Source organism: Salvelinus namaycush, chromosome 8 (genome assembly GCF_016432855.1).
Source record: "Salvelinus namaycush isolate Seneca chromosome 8, SaNama_1.0, whole genome shotgun sequence".
Classification (NCBI taxonomy): Eukaryota; Metazoa; Chordata; class Actinopteri; order Salmoniformes; family Salmonidae; genus Salvelinus; species Salvelinus namaycush.
This window is the reverse complement of record NC_052314.1, coordinates 35,497,367-35,518,836: the sequence shown is the minus strand read 5'-3', so window position 1 is coordinate 35,518,836 and position 21,470 is coordinate 35,497,367. Positions and strand designations below refer to the sequence as shown.

General features: G+C 43.0%; 1 protein-coding gene across 3 annotated transcripts; it reads right to left on the bottom strand.

Annotated features, from left to right (window-relative positions):
* Positions 1-4,697: 4,697 nt before the first annotated feature.
* On the bottom strand, positions 4,698-18,516 carry LOC120052638 (NAD-dependent protein deacylase sirtuin-5, mitochondrial-like). 3 transcript variants are annotated; one of them, XM_038999675.1, is made up of 9 exons: positions 18,460-18,516; positions 14,527-14,635; positions 11,967-12,100; positions 11,552-11,777; positions 6,998-7,085; positions 6,835-6,888; positions 5,627-5,750; positions 5,360-5,475; positions 4,698-5,115 (listed from the first exon to the last, which is right to left on the bottom strand). In XM_038999675.1, the coding sequence occupies exons 2-9, from the start codon at positions 14,624-14,626 to the stop codon at positions 5,046-5,048; spliced, it is 912 nt and encodes a 303-aa protein (XP_038855603.1). In that variant the 5' UTR covers positions 14,627-14,635; positions 18,460-18,516; the 3' UTR covers positions 4,698-5,045. The 3 variants fall into 3 exon arrangements, 2 of the variants coding, with proteins under 2 accessions (XP_038855603.1, XP_038855604.1); XM_038999676.1 differs by lacking the exon at positions 18,460-18,516 and adding an exon at positions 15,184-18,452; XR_005477393.1 differs by lacking the exon at positions 18,460-18,516 and having other exon boundaries at positions 5,617-5,750; positions 14,527-18,452.
* Positions 18,517-21,470: the final 2,954 nt, after the last annotated feature.

Sequence of the window (21,470 nt, the reverse complement as noted above, 5' to 3'; positions counted from 1 at the left end):
ATGGACCCAAAATATCGATGTTTTGTTCCCCGAGCCACTTATCACTTTTGCCAAGGTGCTCCATCATGCTGGAAAAGGCATTGTTCATCACCAAACTGTTCCTGGATGGTTGGGAAAAGTTGCTCTCGGAGGATGTGTTGGTACCATTCTTTATTCATGGCTGTGTTCTTAGGCAAAACTGTGAGCGAGCCCACTCCCTTGGCTGAGAAGCAACCCCACACATGAATGGTCTCAGGATGCTTTACTGTTGGCATGACACAGGACTGATGGTAGCGCTCACCTTGTCTTCTCCGGACAAGCTTTTTTTCCAGATGCCCCAAACAATCGGAAAGGGGATTCATCAGAGAAAATGACTTTACCCCAGTCCTCATCAGTCCAATTCCTGTACCTTTTGCAGAATATCAGTCTGTCCCTGATGTTTTCCTGGAGAGAAGTGGCTTCTTTGCCGGCCCTTCTTGACACCAGGCCATCCCCCAAAAGTCTTCGCCTCACTGTGCGTGCAGATGCACTCACACCTGCCTACTGCCATTCCTGAGCAAGCTCTGTACTGGTGGTGTCCCGATCCTGCAGCTGAATCAACTTTAGGAGACGGTCCTGGAGCTTGCTGCAATGCAAATAGTCTGGGTAGCTGTTCAGGAGTCTTATAGCTTGGGGGTAGAAGCTATTTAGAAGCCTATTGGACCTAGACTTGCCGCTCTGGAACTCCCACTCTTTGGCCACCGAGGAATGTGCGTAATAGGGTTTTAGCAGATTTACGTGGCATAGTTGGAGCGCTTTCCTGAGTTCAGGAGTGGAAACTAGATAGTTTTTCTCAGCGCGAAACTGTATATGGACCTTGAAACGGAGAACCAACTATTGGCAGCAGGGAAGATCTTCCCTGGGAAGATGAAAGCTTCTATTTAGCCATCTCACCAGCGGCGTACAGGAGTCGCCGGAAATCACACACATAAGATAACAGGGACTGAAGTGACTCGGGAGACTTCCAGTCATCCTGGAGCACCGCTAGAAGCCCACGCACACTATGTCGGAACACTAGGTCATTTGGACTGAAACCTGTGCTCCTGTGAAACCTCCCTGGCAGCTAACAGTCACCATGGCAACCCCTCTTCCCAATCCTTATCCATCTCCATACAATAAGCTCTCAACAAAGATTTGTGTTTGATTAAATGTTCCAGCACTCCTTGACTCTGTGCGTGATAGGAGCTAGCCAAATTGTGTTTAATATCGAGCTGGTGCTAGAACCTGACCATTCTTAGTGAGGCCGAGGGCCAACACTCAATAATCAGACACTCAAAAGGTTGGCTGAGTACAGGAATAGGAACCAGCGCTACCGGCTTAATAGCTTGATTAGGTTTACTCGTTAATTGACAGGTTTTGATGAACGCAGAAACATCCCTCTTTAACCTAGGCCAAAATAAATGTCTCCGTATGCGATTGTAGCTTTTCCTCACGCCCAGATGTCCAGCAACATTATCATGGGACGTTTAACACCAACTCAAGAAACCTAACTGGTACAACAACCTGTCTAATAGCCTCCCCCACAAAACAACTATGAGGCACCCACTTTCTCATCAGGACATCATCCCGGAGAAAATAGCCATGGGCAACATCTCCCAACTGTTCCACAGGCACAATTTGGTCACACAACTCTTCTAATGAGTCACCCCATTGCTCCTTGATTAGATCAGAGCGGGGTACAGATAACGGGATAACAGAGAAAGTAGTGACAGATTTCTTTGTAACATCATTAGCCGGCGCAGTGACCAGGTCGCCACGACTCATGGACCGCATCACCGTGCATGCAGAGAACACCTCTGGGAAACTCTGCTCGCTCTCAACGGGAATCCCTACAAATGACGGCTTAGCGGAAACCACCAGAGATGGAGACATGACAGGCCACACGCTCACCAGCCAAGTTATACCCCGAATCAGTCTGAGCAGAGAAGAGTAAAACAGACTAACACAAACGACTCAGAGGCACTTGTGTCCGTCAGGATCTTCACTGGCACTGGGTTGTTACCTAACACGATCATGCTCCAGTTTAGCTTGTTCATGCTCTAGCTGTAACAGAAGCAGTTCTTTCTGCTGTTCAAAAGGAAGACTACTACGGCTAACACGCAGAGTGGCAATTGTAACGAAACAGGGAGACGGCGAGTCCTCGACAGAGGCTGCCCAAGTGGTAACGTCAAGTATACCACTCTCCATCAGATTGGCCTTCAATATCAACCTAACAATGTTTTTAGATGTTTAGCACTATTTCAACCATGTAGTGTTCAGCGTTCTTCAACAGCTGTTCTTTAGTACATAATTCTAACAGTTCCTCTGATGGAACGCAAATTAAGTTGTCTACATTACACGCGATAGTCACAAGTAACTGCTAAAAAATAATCATGCTCCTCCCCTCTGCTGAGCACACCAGACTGGACCACAAGAGAAACGCCAATCACACTAGGCACCACAGGAGATGATACATAAGGAGCTTCCCCAAATCATACAATAACTCAACCCTAGTCTTTGTGCGGATTCGCAGTGGGTAATTACACACTGTAGCCCACAGGCATGGAAAAATCCCCCAGCATTCACCCCAAGCCATGAATGTGACCCTGAGACAACTGCTCAGTCCACAGACACAAAAACAACAAATAAAATAGCCATGCCCAACGTACTCCAAAGTGGAACACGTCACTCAGCCTAACAGGGGAAAAGAAAGGCTATAGCTCTGGGTAGTAAATAGCACTACGCTTCTCAAATCTCCCACTGAGGTACACAACTGATTGTACTCACCTCCTCGGACCAATGTTCCAACAGCAAGTAGAGCAAGAGTTTCTAGCCTGGGCAGGGGCCTGAAAACTAGCCAATGTTACCCTCTCCAATGCAGCACACAATCAACTTACGGCTCATAGCCCGTAATAAAAAGGGAGATAAAAGGAGATAACAGAATAACAAAAATATATTTATTAAATAAAGTAAACTTGGAAAAAGTATGTGAACCCCTAGGCTAATGACTTCTCCAAAAGCTAATTGGAGTCAGGAGTCAGCTAACCTGGAGTCCAATCAATGAGATGATTGGAAATGTTTGTTAGAGCTGCCTTGCCCTATAACAAAAAACACTTTTTTCAACAAATTTGAGACTCCGGGATGCTGGCCTTCTAGGCAGAATTCTTCTGTCCAGTGTCTGTGTTCTTTTGCCCATCTTAATCTTTTCTTTTAATTGGCCAGTCTGAGATATGGATTTTTCCTTGCAACTCTGCCTAGAAGGCCAGCATCCCAGAGTCACCTCTTCACTGTTGACGTTGAAACTGGTGTTTTGGGGGTACTATTTAATGAAGCTGCCAGTTGAGGACTTGTGAGGTGTCTGTTTCTCAAACTAGACACTCTAATGTACTTGTCCTCTTGCTCAGTTGTGCACCGGGGCCTCCCACTCCTCTTTCTATTCTGGTTAGAGCCAGTTTGCACTGTTCTGTGAAGGGAGTAGTACACAGCGTTGTATGAGATATTCAGTTTCTTGGCAATTTCTAGCATGGAATAGCCTTCATTTCTCAGAAAAATAGACTGACGAGTTTCAGAAGAAAGGTCTTTGTTTCTGGCCATTTTCAGCCTGTAATCGAACACACAAATGCTGATGCTCCAGATACTCAACTAGTCTAAAAAAGGCCAGTTGTATTGCATCTTTAAATCAGGACAACAGTTCAGCTGTGCTAACATAATTGCAAAAGGGTTTTCTAATGATCAATTAGCCTTTTAAAATTATAAACTCGGCTTAGCTAACACAACGTGCCATTGGAACACAGGAGTGATGGTTGCTGATAATGGGCCTCTGTATGCCCATGTAGATATGTCATTAAAAAAAGTGCCGTTTCCAGCTACAATAGTCATTTACAACGTCCACACTGTATTTCTGATCAATTTGATGTTATTTTAAAATGGACAAAAAAATGTGCTCGTCTTTCAAAAACAAGGACATTTCTAAGTGACCCCAAACTTTTGAATGGTAGTGTACATCATTTCCTCTGACAGTTCCATGAACACACACCCACCCACCCACATGGTGACCGCTTGACACATGCCATGCAGGCAAAAAAACACAGAAAGACAGATTTTAAAAAGCAACAGCACTTGATATCTGTTCATCAATGAATTTCCCTTTGTTCATAAAACAGTCTAATAAAATGTGATAACATAAACATGATCCTCCGCAATAACACACAGACTGACACTGCATCACTAGAAATGGAGTAGTTGCTGTCATAACCCCTACTCCAACCCTAACCCAGTCATCCTGAAGGCAGACACACCAATGAACAAATATAATAGTCAGAAGTAAAGTACGACCAGGCTTCAGAACCACTCAAACTGACCATAAGAGTTCATGTATTATCAGGTAGGTTATTGAGAACACATTCTCTTTTACAATGAATAGGCAATAAGATGCAGCAGGTAGGAGTGAATCTGCAGACAAAGACAATAACAAATATAGCTAAACACTGCCCTCTACTGCCAGCGCACCTGATTTACCTGATTTAAAAAAGTATTTGCAATTAATCTATGGTCGGATATGAACCTCCCACATTTTATATATAATCTATACATATGATAAAAGTACCATCTGACAACGACCACCATGATATAATGCATTGATATTGGATGAAGATGCCTATGCAAAGGGAAAAGGAATCATTGTGCTTGAGATACCGGACTACATGTCATAATTGTGATTTATTTTTTAAAACATGTTTGTCATTTCATGCAATAACACAAATCCAGAGTGGTAGCCTAGGGAGTGTGGGGTATTGTCAGCACAGTGTGTTTTCTATAGCATACATTACATTCACAAAACTGGGGTGTATTCTTTAGGAACCAAACAGAAGCAGATGGCTGAAACGAAGAGCGACGAACCTGAAATTGTCCAATAAGAAGTGCTCGTTTTTGTTGCAAAACGTTAACTGTTGCTAAATGTTTTGCCCTAATGAATACACCCCTGAGCACACCCATCCAGCACTAGAGTCTGGTCTGTGTAGACTGCACTATGGCTCAGCCAGGGGAAGTCAGGGCTCATTGTTGTGGCGTGCCAGTGCAGGGGGCAGGGTGGTCCCACAGGGGCCCTGGAAGTGGAACCTGCAACACACAGAGACACAGGTGTTAAAGGATGCCATAGGAAATCATTAGAATGAGGCGACAGCAATGTTTCCCAATCGTGGTCCTGGGGTCCCAAAGTGGTGCACATTTATTCCCCCAAACACACCTGATTCAAGTGAGCCAAGGCTTGATTAGTTGATTCAAGTGTGGTATTGCTAGGCAAACAAAGCACCGCTTTGGGTCCCCGGGACTAGGAGAAACTGGACTACAGTATGTGTATAACCTGAAGCGCATGGTGGCGGGTGTTTCCTCCATGTTAAATTCAGCTACAGGTATTCCTCTAGCCGCCACCTGGGGAGCAAACATGGCTGCTGGGTACACTATGGAGGACGTACCTACCTAAAACACACGAGGAAGATGCACATATCATCTTGTGATTATTATGATTTATTTTACATTGAGGAGAAATCTCTTCAGGGTCTCAAAAAAAATGATCACGCATTAAAATGACACAAAGACAGAATGGACAGACACACACACCTGCACTCACCACTAGGCAGAGGTCACAGAGGTCTAGTTCCTCTTCAACGCGAGTCAGGATGTCTGAGTCCAGAGTCTCCCCGAACCAGACCACATTAGGTCTGAGCAGACCACTACAGCCACCCTGCTCACACCTGGTGAGGCACAGACACACCACTTAAACGTGTTTCCTACATGACGATCTACAACAATTCATTTGATTGTGATCAACTGCCATCTAAAAAGTGAAGATAAGAACAAACTCAAGTCAAGAAATCATAACATTTCTAAGTAAGTGATAATGCCAGAGAAGCCTCTGTTTGGAAGATATATCGGCACGGGTGTGGCAAACTGTGCCAATATATCCTCCAAACACCGGCTTTCGAGGGCATTATCACTTTTATACAACGGGTTACCAACATACTCAAATAATGATTGACATTTTAATTAAAAACGTCATTTTGCTTAATTTATTCATACTACTTCATCCTTCTACAAGATATAATCCCAACACAAAGCTAGGGTTGCTAGAGATGTGACCCTGTCGTTCAGTCTTTTTGTTCAGTATCTATGGACGCGACACAGTCGTTCGTTCTAAATGTGCTCACTTGTCAGGACACCGTAGCTAGCCAACAACACAGCTACAGTAATACAATCACTTCCATCTGAAGCTGGAAAGACTGCATATTAGCTGCGTTTCGTTTGACCTTTGTTCAATTGAAATGAGTTTGTATATATCCATACAAATGACACCAGCTGATTCATGATTTTGACTGGCCAACAAATGCTGCCTGCCTGTCTGTCTCGTCACATTCATTACTATGGGACAGCAGAAGATCGAATGTGAATATTGATTTTTTTTTGCAAATGTCAGAGACAGACAGCAAGGTTTATACAAATCTCCGCTGTTGAAATCAAAATGTTAGTCGAAAAGAAATGTGAGAATGTCTAGATGCTTTTTATAGTGGAGATCCAAGTTTATAAATTGCCTGGCTGGGCTGATGAGACAGTGGATTGCGCAGTCAGATGGAACAGAGTAAATAGGTATTTTAATGTCATAAATTTAGCCGGTGGCAACTGGTGGAATAGACACCGGCTGGAATGCAGTTTTAACCAATCAGCATTCAGGATTAGACCCACCCGTTGTATAAACAAGATGTAAGCGAGTTTGTCCCACCCATAGATATCCTATGAAGTTATTATTACTAAGTATTCTAATTCAAAATGCCATGGTCCCACCTGGGTAAGTCATGAGGAGGGATCTGAGCATCACTGGTGTTGGGGTCTGGAGCACTAGAGAGAGAGAGAGCAAGCGAGAGAGAGAGATGGCAATAAATACTGTTACTGTATAGTTACATGTAACAACACCAAGGAATTGCTGACCTGAGTTTGACTGACTTACCCTTTGCCCTCCAGGGCAGCACAGATGGGGCTCTTGTGGTTCACGCCAACATGACCACAGCTCATACAGCGGGTTTTAAACAAACTGCCTGTGGTCACAGAGAGAGAGTAGGAAATAAAACATGAACACAACTCATATAGCCTGGTCACAAAGACAAAAGAGGAGAGCTTACGTGGCTTTTTGTCGAGCAAAACGATGTACGCGGTTTGTACAATACGTCGAGATGTAGCTTATTAAAGAATGTGAAACAATGCTGCGTCTGTTCGCTGCTTTTCATTAAACCACGTATGGACGTTTTTTTAGGCAACGGCCTAAAATATTACTTCATATGGGCATAAAATTATATATATCCTACAGAAATTTGATCAGTTATAGAAACATGGGCTACAGTATATGCAAAAATATTCAGATATAGTAAAAAGGCAGACATTTGATCACTACTATAGAAATGGAAACAATTGAGATTTTAGAAACACAAAGTAACAATTACTGGGCTCTCATCATTCTTCACATCAAGTCATATGCACAATTATCAGCTTTTTTATGAGCTGTCATCAAGGCAAAAGGTGGCTACTTTGAAGAATCTCAAATATAAAACATATTTTGATTTGTTTAACACTTTTTTGGTTACTACATGATTCCATATGTGTTATTCATTGTTGGTGTCTTCACTATTATTCTACAATACAGAAAATAGTAAAAAAAAGTAAAACCCTTGAATGAATAGGTGTGTCCAAACTTTTGACTGGTAATGTGTGTGTGTGTGTATATATATATATATATATAATTTCCACCTTTTGTCTATTCCATTTGCACAACAGCATGTGAAATTTATTGTCAATCAGTGTTGCTTCCTAAGTGGACAGTTTGATTTCACAGAAGTGTGATTGACTTGGAGTTACATTGTGTTGTTTAAGTGTTCCCTTTATTTTTTTGAGCAGTATATATATATTACACACACACACAACCAGTCAAACGTTATAGAACACGTACTCAAATATGAAATATGGCTGAGCTGTTGGTCGACCGAGATTTCTTTAGGTCGCAATTTTTTTCTTCTTCATGGTACACAAGACACCTGTCTGATTCGCGCCTGCCTCAGTGGACTAATCCATTGCAGAGGCCACGGGGATGGCACAGTCCATCACTCCGAGATGTGATACTGAAATACACTGCTCAAAAAAATAAAGGGAACACTAAAATAACACATCCTAGATCTGAATGAATGAAATATTCTTATTAAATACTTTTTTCTTTACATAGTTGAATGTGCTGACAACAAAATCACACAAAAATTATCAATGGAAATCAAATTTATCAACCCATGGAGGTCTGGATTTGGAGTCACACTCAAAATTAAAGTGGAAAACCACACTACAGGCTGATCCAACTGATGTAATGTCCTTAAAACAAGTCAAAATGAGGCTCAGTAGTGTGTGTGGCCTCCACGTGCCTGTATGACCTCCCTACAACGCCTGGGCATGCTCCTGATGAGGTGGCGGATGGTCTCCTGAGGGATCTCCTCCCAGACCTGGACTAAAGCATCCGCCAACTCCTGTACAGTCTGTGGTGCAACGTGGCGTTGGTGGATGGAGCGAGACATGATGTCCCAGATGTGCTCAATTGGATTCAGGTCTGGGGAACGGGCGGGCCAGTCCATAGCATCAATGCCTTCCTCTTGCAGGAACTGCTGACACACTCCATCCACAGGCGTCTAGCATTGTCTTGCATTAGGAGGAACCCAGGGCCAACCGCACCAGCATATGGTCTCACAAGGGGTCTGAGGATCTCATCTCGGTACCTAATGGCAGTCAGGCTACCTCTGGCGAGCACATGGAGGGCTGTGCGGCCCCCCAAAGAAATGCCACCCCACACCATGACTGACCCACCACCAAACCGGTCATGCTGGAGGATGTTGCAGGTAGCAGAACGTTCTCCACGGCGTCTCCAGACTCTGTCACGTCTGTCACATGTGCGTGTAAACCTGCTTTCATCTGTGAAGAGCACAGGGCGCCAGTGGCGAATTTGCCAATCTTGGTGTTCTCTGGCAAATGCCAAACGTCCTGCACGGTTTTGGGCTGTAAGCACAACCCCCACCTGTGGACGTCGGGCCCTCATACCACCCTCATGGAGTCTGTTTCTGACCGTTTGAGCAGACACATGCACATTTGTGGCCTGCTGGAGGTCATTTTGCAGGGCTCTGGCAGTGCTCCTCCTTGCACAAAGGTGGAGGTAGCGGTCCTGCTGCTGGGTTGTTGCCCTCCTACGGCCTCCTCCACGTCTCCTGATGTACTGGCCTGTCTCCTGGTAGCGCCTCCATGCTCTGGACACTACGCTGACAGACACAGCAAACCGTCTTGCCACAGCTCGCATTGATGTGCCATCCTGGATGAGCTGCACTACCTGAGCCACTTGTGTGGGTTGTAGACTCCATCTCATGCTACAACTAGAGTGAAAGCACCGCCAGCATTCAAAAGTGACCAAAACATCAGCCAGGAAGCATAGGAACTGAGAATTGGTCTGTGGTCACCACCTGCAGAACCACTCCTTTATTGGGGGTGTCTTGCTAATTGCCTATAATTTCCACCTGTTGTCTATTCCATTTGCACAACAGCATGTGAAATTTATTGTCAATCAGTGTTGCTTCCTAAGTGGACAGTTTGATTTCACAGAAGTGTGATTGACTTGGAGTTACATTTTGTTGTTTAAGTGTTCCCTTTATTTTTTTGAGCAGTGTAGTATATGGTTATATTATGTAAAAAATTAAATGGTAAAACATTAATAAATCAAATATTATTTTATAACAAATGCGCTTTCTTCCGCACTGGATATGGTTGCTGTCCGCGGTTCTGAAACAATCTTCAGTTCGCCATAGAATTGGAGCCTTTCTTTATGTTGCTATGTGCATAATAGCAAAATGAACCAGCATAATGGGATTGAGAACAATGCGGCGGTGGCAGCAGAGACGAGGAGACAGCCCTTAATAAGTAATGTAAGTAATGTTATCATTAGTGCTCTTTGTGCAGTAGCCTTGTATAACCACCATCGAACTGTAGGCTTAAGAGTCCTGTTTAGTCTTCATACCGTAACTTATTTAGCCCTATATTTACATATATAGGCTACTGCATCAATCAATCATTCATTCGTTCATGCCATTGCACAGCATACGAGACAGTCATGCTTTGAAATGCAATCAAACATTTCAGTTTTTAAATAAAATAAAAAGGGAGCTTTGAATAATTAGCCTAAACAATAAATAAACCGCAATTCACAAATGCATGCAACTGTTTCTAGTCCGCTGTATTAAAGGCTTTATAGATATTTTTTCCCGTTAGAACAGACTTCAGCAATATACTTTCACTTATTTAGTGTTGTTTACACTGTTCCAAATGGTTAGAAAATAATATTGTGATCTAACAGCAACTGTTTGGCACACAATACTCACGCAGTGCTTGCTCCTACACCCTCCTTTTTCTTGATCTCCAGTAGTTTCCTCAACTACTTTAAGTCAAATGTCTTCCACGAATCTGACTACAACTTTCCCTCCTGAGAAACCAGTAAACATTTGCCAGTTTCTCAAGAGAATTTCTCACCTCCTCCGTATCCATTTTGCTGTAGACATCACTGTGTTTGGAGTTTGTTATTACCAATTTATTGATGTGTTTATGATAGGCTATAGGTCAGGCTCTATTGGTCACATGCATGCAATGCTTATGTTTTACATAAAGAGAGCATGGGTTGTAGGTATAGGGATTTGTTTTTCCTGAACAAATTAAAATTACTTTTTCCAGTCAGAAACAACTAAATGGCTGAAATGATGTTACAGCTTCAGCACGGACAGCACAATAAACACTTGCTGTGGTGTGGTGCATTTTCACTGCAGTAGGGAGGAGAGCGAGACAACGTGAGCCAGTCACACAGGCACTCGCTGTCATTTTTTAAAAACACAGTGTGACCATTGTGCTCCGAGTTATTTGGGTGTCTTAATTATTTAATCAAACAGGTGTGCTTAAAGCGTCACACAAGCTCTGTGCATATGTAGTTGCTTCTATTCAAACACATAGGGTGTGGCTCTGTATATGGAAAAATAAGTTTAAACATTTCGACCAAGTGATTGGTTGAAAGAACAGAGGGCGACTCTCGGTCGAGCAAGATTTATTTTTTGGCGAAGACAGCCGCAGTCTGAAAGCTTGTATGGTATATCTCCAGCCCAGTCTGAGTACCCAAGATGGACCGACTATTACACGCTGGAGTGAAACTGGCCTTCAACAATCTTCTTTAAATCTACACTTTAATAACAACATGAGTTCCCCAATACCACTACTCGCTAGTCAGACAGATTCCATCCCAAATGGCATCCTATTCCCTATAGTGCACTAGAAGATGACACCATCTGTAGTGCTTTGGTCAAAAGTAGTGCACTACACAGGGGATAGGGTGCCATTTGGGACACAAGCACAGTGAAAGTGCCATTGCATTATTACCGTGGATCTACTAGCTAACTAGTCAGGACAGTGAAAGTCAGTCTGGGTGACATCGCCATGGTTACAGTACCGTGTATCTCCAAGACGTTGGTGGATCCGGCTCGGCGATGTAGCTCATCGATGTTCTGTGTGATGACGGTGACACGGCGCCCCTGTTTCTGCAGCCTGGCCTCACACTCTGCTATGGCCACATGAGCCGAGTTGGGGCTCTTCGTCAGCATCACCTCCCTGCGGTAGTGGTAGAACTCCCATACCCTGGACGGGTTCTGACTGAACGCACCAGGGTTGGCCAGGTCCTGATTTGGGGGAGGGGGGGGGGACAAAGTGAGGATGAAAAACAGAGTGATAGAGAAAAGGGGGGAGTGAGAAACAAGGAGAGAGGGGCGGGACAGGAGGAGGAGAGGGTGGAGGGAGACAAAGGGGAAGAGCAGTGCACTATAAAAGGGAATAGGGTGCCATTTAGGATGCATCCTTGGGGTGTTTACCTGGGCTTGCCATTTCCTCCAGAAGCCTCCTTCTCCTCTGAAGGTTGGGACCCCACTCTCAGCACTAACCCCTGCTCCCGTCAAGATGGCGACGTGTTTGGCTTTCGAGAACACCTCTCGGAACGCTGCTAGGTCTGAAAACACACAGACAAAAATATTAAGAGAAAAAAGTAACACACATACAAATACAGCAACAAAACTGCAGACCATGTGTGTGGTCTTGTTCTTCCATCCTTATGGGGACCTGAAATTCCGAAAACTCCCCACCATGATAGTCAAATAAGGAAAATTCTCCCACGTGGAGACAATTTCAGTGATGGAAAAAGTACCCAAATTTCATACTTGAGTAAAAGTAAAGATATCTAAATAAAACATTACTCAAGTAGAGGTGAAAGTAACCCAGTAAAATACTAATTGAGTAAAAGTATTTGGTTTTAAATCTACTTAAGTATCAAAAGTAAATGTAAGTGCTCAAATATACTTGCAGTTGAAGTCGGAAGTTTACATACACTTAGGTTGGAGTCATTAAAAAACTTGTTGTTCAACCACTCCACACATTTCTTGTTAACAAAGTATAGTTTTGGCAAGTCGGTTAAGAAATCTACTTTGTGCATGACAAGTAATTTTTCCAACAATTGTTTACAGACAGATTATTTCACTGTATCACAATCCCAGTGGGTCAGAAGATTACATACACTAAGTTGACTATGCCTTAGGCTAATTGACATCATTTGAGTCAATTGGAGGTGTACCTGTGGATGTATTTCAAGGCCTACCTTCAAACTCAGTGCCTCTTTGCTTGACATCATGGGAAAATCAATCAGCCAAGACCTCAAAACAAAAAAAAAAACTTGTAGACCTCCACAAGTCTGGTTCATCCTTGTGAGCAATTTCCAAACGGCGGAAGGTACCACGTTCATCTGTACAAACAATAGTACGCAAGTATAAACACCATGGGACCACGCAGCCGTCATACCGCTCAGGAAGGAGACACGTTCTGTCTCCCAGAGACGAACGTACTTTAGTGCGAAAAGTACAAATCAATCCCAGAACAACAGCAAAGGACCTTGTGAAGATGCTGGAGGAAACAGGTACAAAAGTATCTATATCCACAGTAAAACGAGTCCTATATTGACATTATCTGAAAGGCAGCTCAGCAAGGAAGAAGCCACTGCTCCAAAACCGCCATAAAAAAAGCCATACTACGGTTTGCAACTGCACATGGGAACAAAGATCGTACTTTTTGGAGAAATGTCCTCTGGTCTGATGAAACAAAAATAGAACTGTTTGGCCATAATGACCAACGTTATGTTTGGAGTAAAAAGGGGGAGGCTTGCAAGCCGAAGAACACCATCCCAACCGTGAAGCACGGGGGTGGCAGCATCATGTTGTGGGGGTGCTTTGCTGCAGGAGGGACTGGTGCACTTCACAAAATAGATGGCTTCATGAGGAGGAAAAGTATGTGGATATATTGAAGCAACATCTCAAGACATCAGTCAGGAAGTTAAAGCTTGGTCGCAAATGGATCTTCCAAATGGACAATGACCCCAAGCATACTTCCAAAGTTGTGGCAAAATGGCTTAAGGACAACAAAGTCATGGTATTGGAATGGCCATCACAAAGCCCTGACCTCAATCCTATAGAACATTTGTGGGCAGACCTGAAAATGTGTGTGCGAGCAAGGAGGCCTACAAACTTGAATCAGTTACACCAGCTCTGTCAGGTGGAATGGGCCAAAATTCACCCAACTTATTGTGGGAAGCTTGTGGAAGGCTACCCAAAACGTTTGACCCAAGTTAAACAATTTAAAGACAATGACCCACTGGGAATGTGATGAAAGACAAAAAAGCTGAAATAAATCACTCTCCACTATTATTCTGACATTTCATATTCTTAAAATAAAGTGGTGATTCTAACTGACCTACGACAGGGAATTTTTACTAGTATTAAATGTCCGGAATTGTGAAAAACTGAGTTTAAATGCATTTGCCTATGGTGTATGTAAACCTCCGACTTCAACTGTAAGTATAAATCATTTCAAATTCCTTATATTAAAACTAACCAGATGGCACAATTTTCTTGTTTCTGTTAAATTTACAGATAGCCAGGGGCACACTCCAACATCATTTTCAAACTAAGCATTTGTGTTTAGTGAGTCTCAAGATCAGAGGCAGTAGGGAGGACCAGCCATGTTCTCTTGATATTCTAAATGTAACGAGTACTTTTGGGTATCAAGGAAAATGTATGGAGTAAAAAGTATATTATTTTCTTTAGGAATGTAGGGGAGTAAAAATAAAAGTTGTCAAATATAAATAGTAAAGTAAAGATACCGCAAAAGACTACTTAAGTAGTAATTTAAAGTATTTTACACCATTGGATATTTCCCACATCTCCACGAGGACAAATGCTATTTTAAGTTAAGAGGTTTAGGGTTCAGCATTAGGGTTAGCTTCAGGGTTTAAGTGTAAGGGTTAGAGAAATTAGGATTTTTTATGGAAATCAATTTTATGTTCGCACAAGGATAGAAAAACAAGTGTGTGTACTAGACTAACAGTCCTACCTGAGCTGGGTCTGGCCATGACCTGTCTGTTCTGGGTCTCGTTAAATCGGGCACACAGATGAGAGGTGACGCCTCTGCTGGTGAACTGACGTACAATCATCAGGGTTAACTAAGAAAAAGAACAAGAAAAAGGTAAGATAAGATGGCGGCCCTGAGGAGGGCGCGCGTCTTACCGGTTCCTGCTCGACTTTGCTTTTTTTTAATGGCTGTTTTTCTGTTATTACTTTATTTACTCCATGTTTGTGCAATAATTTCCTACAACCGACAAACACTTCTGGATCATGAATCAGAAGCTACACACTTCTCTCAGCATCCCAGATTGGGAATACTACGCCAGTGACAAAGAAGAGGAAGGAAAGGGGGACTCCAAGCTAGGCTGAAAAGACTGCCTACATGGCCTCCTCTTCCTAGTATCCTGATGGCTAATAGGTTTGGGTGGTATACCTTATATACCGTATTCCAGGGTAACTTTGAAAAAGCCACAGAACGGTTTTTTAAATAACATCAAAACTATTCTTTGAAGTTTTTTAAGAAAATGTGAATATTTGTAGATACTTAAGTTAATACCTGCAGTCAACTTGTGCAATTCGTTAGGAGATAAAAGCAGACTGCGTTCTTCATTTCATCGGTCACAATATTTGACATTATGAAGCTTACCGTAGTTCCCCGGGTAAAGTTGAGCCAGTCACGTTTGTAAATAGCACAACGGAAGACGGCGGGAGCTGGAGTCCATAGTCTCTGTTGTGCGCAAATGAGGCGATGAAGTTGCACTTGTATGCAATTCACTACTAAATGTTTGCCCTCAGATATCTTAGAATTCTGCCAGAAGTCAAAGAGCTCTGATGAGTTCTGTACAGCTGCCTTTTCCCCCTGTGCTTTCTACTAGCGTTTTATTTTCTCTTCCGTTCTTCTCCCCTCTGCTCCGTGTACACGTGGTGCTCTTCCTTTAGAAAAGCATGCATCACAACTTTGTTCATTTGCACAATTTCGCTCATTCCCTTGTAAATGTCCACACTCGCCGAAAATGACATTCGGTAGCTACTAGCTATGCTTGAATAACTTTGAGCTGGATTTGCCTCCAATGTCGTTTTAGAGAATTTGGCACAACGTCCAACCGGCCTCACAAGAACAGACCACCTGTTCGCCAGCCCAGGACCCCCACATCCGGCTTCTTCACCTGCAGACTCGTCTGAGACCAGAAACCCGAACAGCTGATGAAACTGTGGAGTATTTCTGTCTGTAATACAGCCATTTTGTGGGAAGAAAATAAATAATCGGCTGGGCCTTGCTCCCAAGTGGGCCTATGCCCTCTCAGGCCCACCCATGGATGTGCCCCTCAATTGTGAAATCCATAAATTAGGGCCAAATGAATTTATTTCAATTTACTGGTTTCCTTATATGAACTGTAACTCTGTAAAATCTTTGATGTTTGATAACTCAAACTCGCGACGCATGTGGAAAGGACTACAGACTATCACGAACTACAAAGGCAAATCCAGCTGTGTGGTGCCTACAGAAGCCTCCCTCCCAGACACGCTTAACTCATTCTATGCTCGCTTCTCTCGTTGCTCGAGATGACCAGGTGTGTTCGCTCGCCGATGCTGACACGAGGAAAACTCTCAAACCCACCGACCCAGATGGCATCTCTGGATGCGTCCTCAGTGTGTGCTGCTGACCAGCGTCTTCTCGGACATCTAAAACATGTCCCTGTCCCAGACTGTAGTCCCCACCTGCTTCAAGGAGACAACCATTGTCCCAGTGCCTAAGCAAAACAAGGGTGACATACCCAAATGACTAATCGCACTCACCACTGTCATCATTAAGTGCTTGGAGAGGCTGGTCTTGACCCACATTAAGGTCAGCACGCCAGGTACACAGGACCCACTCCAATTTGCCTACCGCTCCAAAAGATCCAATGAAGATGCCATTTCCATTGCTATTCACACGACCGTATCACATCTGGACAAGAAGAACACCTATGTGAGAATGCTATTCATGGACTACAGTTCAGCATTCAACACTATTGTTCCCTCCAAGCTCAACACCAAGTTCAAAGCCCTGGCTCTGGACACCACCTTTTGCACCTGCAACTGGATCCTGGACTTCCTGATGGGTAGACCACAGGCTGGATTGGCAATAACACCTCCTCCACACTGACTCTTAACACAGGGCCCCCACACCAACTCCATCAAGTTTGCTGACGACACCACGGTTGTATGCCTGATAACCAACAACAAAAAATCTGCCTATAGGGATGAGGTAAGTGGACTGGCATGTGGTGCCAGGACAACCACCTCTTCCTCAACGTCAGAAAAACAAAGGCGTTGATTGTTGACTTCAGGAAGCCAAGGAGGGAACATGCCCCGATCCACATCAACGGAACTGCAGTAGAGAGAGCCAGTAGTTTAAAGTTCCTCGCCATCCAAATCACCGAGGACTTGACATCGACCAACACCACTCGTCAAGAGGGCACAACAGCGTCTCTACTTCATAACGCTGCTGAAGAAATTCGGCATGCCACTCCGGGTCCTCTCCAAATACTACCGCTGCACCATCGAGAGCATCCTGACCGGTTGCAACTTGGCCTGGTACGGAAATTGCGCCGTCCACAACCACAATGCCCTCCATAGGGTGGTGAAGACGGCCCAGTGCATCACGAGGACCATGCGCCCACCTATCCAGGACATATACTCGTAATGGTGCCTGAGGAAGACCCGCAGCATCATTAAGGGCCCCACAAACCCCAGCTGCTCACTCCCTTACCGTCAGGCAGACCGTATCAGAGCATGAGGTCTGACACCAACAGGCTCAGAGACAGTTTCTCTCTACAAGCCATCAGACTGCTGAACACTTGAACTGGACTGCCCACCAGCTCTGATTCTCCGAACCTTAGCACACATGCAGTCACTTACACATGCATACACAGCCACACATTTATGCTACACACACATCACAACTGCTGCTACCAGACTCTTATGATTGCTAAATAATGCACCATTTAAAACACTTGACCCCCAATTCCCCCTTCCCTAAAACACATGTAAATATTTGAGTATAAATTGTGCCTTCCTGTATTATATTTATGCTAAAATATCCTACTGAACCAATTACTTGATGTTCATATTCTTATCTTCTATTATTTCTTGTTGTTGCATTGTGGAGAAGGAACCTGTACATATGTGTATCCTGTACATATGACTAATACAACTTAAACTTGAAGAATATGAAGGACACACAAAACAAATTCAAGTAATGTCTCAACAGAAACCTACAGCCAACCGAACTCATATTGATGTTGACACAGCAAATGACAGTGAACTCAATTACCACAGAGGGACAACTACTTTAGGCACGTTACTACCTCATAGATCAAGAGAGCAGGGGGTTATTGTAACAAAACACCACACCGAGTTCTCACCTAACCAACTAGCTACTGTACCTGGAGATCTTGCTTGCTCTAACAACTTGGAAACGTTGCTGACATGCGCAGACCTCTCTGGCTAGTCAAAGAATAAATATTCATAGCAAGCTACTGTAGCTCGCTATCTGATTTTCTTTGACCCTTGTGCATTTAAGGGCGTAAGGGAGTCGTTAGTTTTTTATACTCGAAAATCGACCCTAGGCAACAGGGTCGGGTTTTCGAGACTATTTGTTGTTCATGCAACTTGCAAGCAGAGATAGTACTCTTGAGGTGAGCTCTAAATACGACAGATAGCTAGCTATCTATGGAATGCAACTCGAGTTTAGCTGTTAGCTAACGTTAGCTAGCTAAACTTGTCGTTAGTCTTCAAGCGACTATCAGCATGTATGTTTCGCATATCCAAAGAAGCATTGCCATACAACATTAATATGCCCTGATTAAATACCATAAACTTTCAGATAGATTTCATCTGACACATTTTGCATGTTGAATTTCTCCAAGTCCTTCCTTACCCTGTTTCAGCTGTTTAGTTTTAAGGGGTGTGTGTAATTTTAAATGTCTTCCTCTTCTTCTCCTTTGGGATTGGGTTGTCAGATCGCATCCAACTTTCAGGTGCATACACCGCCACCTACTGTACTGAAGTGTGAGGCCAGTCATGGCCTACCTACATTAAATTATCTTCATTATTCCTGTTTCTAAACGAAAAAAAATTGCATCATCAATATACCACTATTTCATAAGAATTACCACCCCATTAACTCTTTTTCTGTACAATCTTGTACTCCCAGGTGCTTCTCTGCAGCTGCCACCTACACTCACTACTTTGACCCTATCTGCTCCTGCACCATGCCTAAGGCATGGGAGGACGGGACACCACCCTTCAACACACCCTGTAACTCTTCTGAAGTCAAATCTTGTATAGCCAAATAGTTATCTGCAGCTGCCAACACAACTATTTTCTGTGATTTACGTAACATTTTTGCGGTACGGTTGATAACCATTGCTATGAACGCTAAGAAGCCAACCTTACTGAAGCATAAATCACTCAGTGCCCTATCCCTCTGTGCTGGCACAAATCTACTACTCAATGGGATCCTCTCAGGATCCGTCACCCTTGACACATCCTCCTCTACTTTCTACACTGCCTCAGCATGTGACACCTTCTGCGCTACTCTGACTCTGGCCACTTCAATCTGCCTATCTCGCACCGGACACTTCCGATCCCCAGCAACATGAGCATCCCTACAGTTGACACACACAACTTTATCCACAGAAACTATACAATCCTCTGAGATGCTAAACTTTTTAAAATTGTATTGGCCAATCGCATCAGCTAGGTGCATACATTCCCGCCACCTACTGTACTGGAGTGTGAGTGAGGACACGGCCTCCCTTAGCTTAAGATTGTTTTAAAACAGATAATGTGAGAAAAGATTTTTGTTATTCTTTACTGGGAGTTACAGGTTTACCGATACAAATAGTTGCCAGAGATTTTTCAAATGCCTGGTATGGACGATACTATCGTCGTTCTCGATTTGGCCAAACATGTATCTTCTGAATTGTCCGTGTCCAGTTGCAGGTGGCGTGTCTGAATGTAGTAAGTGCTCCGTTATTAATGAAGTAATCCAACAATGTTTATGCCGCCATCTTGTCTATTTCAAATCTTCTCTCATTGATTAAGACAGGTGGGTCCACCCCTGACACGTCTCTTGTGCCTCATGGTCCGAGTGGCTCTCCTGCGGACTGGGTTTGAAGTGGATCACTGTCAATTGCTCACTGTCACCCTATGTTTGGGTTGATGTTTACATATTATTGATTTAGTACATAAAAATAATTTGTTTGCAAATGCAACTGAGGCCAAGTAAATAATTGTTAGGCTATATTTTGAATCCACCAATGGCACTTTGTGTTACTGACCATAGAAGGCCCTTCACCAAATACAACTATTGTGATGCATAATTGCCATGGCAATTTGGAATTTCCTGTCACTTAGCATTATGTTTAATTACTGGGTGGTTCGAGCCCTGAATGCTGATTGGCTGACAGCCGTGGTATATCAGACCGTTTACCACAGGTATGACAAAACATTTATTTTTACTGTTCTAATTACGTTGGTAACCAGTTTAAAATAACAATCAGGCACCTCGGGGGTTTGTGATATATGGACAATATACCACTGCTACGGGCTGTGTCCAGGCACTCTGCAATGCATTGTGCCTAAGAACAGCTCTTAGCCATGGTATATTGGTCGTATAACACACCACCTCTTGCCTTATTGCTTAATTATACAGATACAAAATTGGCCTACAAATGCTTTATATAATTTGCAATATGACAGCTAAATCTCCCAAAGTAACCGTGCCATTCCAAATGCAAAAACCTGAAAAAATATAATAATACAAAACACAGGGGAATATAAACTGGTCAGGGGCATGTAAAAGGATGACGCACTTCTTTTGATACTAAAATAATATCCTACTTTTAAACTAATATCCTACATATTTATATTACTGTGTATATTCTCTTTTATAGTCGTCTGTCAATGTTGTGCAATGTTATAGCTATAGTAAACGTTTATGAATGAATGATTTGCCGTTTATAATGGTTGGAATCCAACCATTGGATCAAGAAATGATTGTAAGCCTATGCTGCAAATGAGCGCAAACTTAACCATAATGGTGCAATGCATCTGACTTGACTGTTGATGATTTAATGTCAATGTTTGAAATAAATACATTGTTTTCATGTATTTATTTATTTGTTAGGGACAGTGACAATGATTCAATGCCTAACAGATTAAGCTATTATTATATATAGACCTACTTATCTATTATTAACTCTACTGCCTAAAATTCTTATAAACCATCTAATAGCCTAATTAAAAGTCAAAGTCGTAACAGTTTTAGTTAAAAGCCCATCTTTAATCTAAGTAGACTTTAACATCTCTACACTACCAGGGGTTGGTCGGGAGGAGGATCCGTGAGGGGGCGGTTAGGTCATGTAGGTTACCCGGCCTGTCTAATGCCTCCTGCGGTCTCCTCTCCTGCAATGCCGGGACATCCTCTGGGCATTGTGATTGATAGATATGGTATGATTTACTTTTAGACGGGCCGGGGGTCCCTTTTATAGAGCTGGATATTTTTATTTAGCAAATGTAAATAGTGCTCTGTTTCTTTGGCCAACCCAATGAACCCTGGTAGAAATAATCCATCAGCGCTTTATTGAATGGTCATTTGGAATGTCAAGGTAATGAACATTATGGGTAAAAAATAAAAAATAATATAAAAAAAACACAGTAGAATATAGTCTTTTGAGCCTAAAATGAAGATTTTTGCAATTTTTTGGAGATCCTCCTTCAGCTTAGTGTATTATATTAGCCTGTCTGGCCCTTACTCTCAGTTAGCCTCCCTAACTCTACCCTACATTATGGGAGTTAGATACGCTAGTCTAGATATGCTATCTGCCTATACATTGTCATTAATAGTATAGATGGGATGAACCTACACTCTTAGAAAAAATGGGT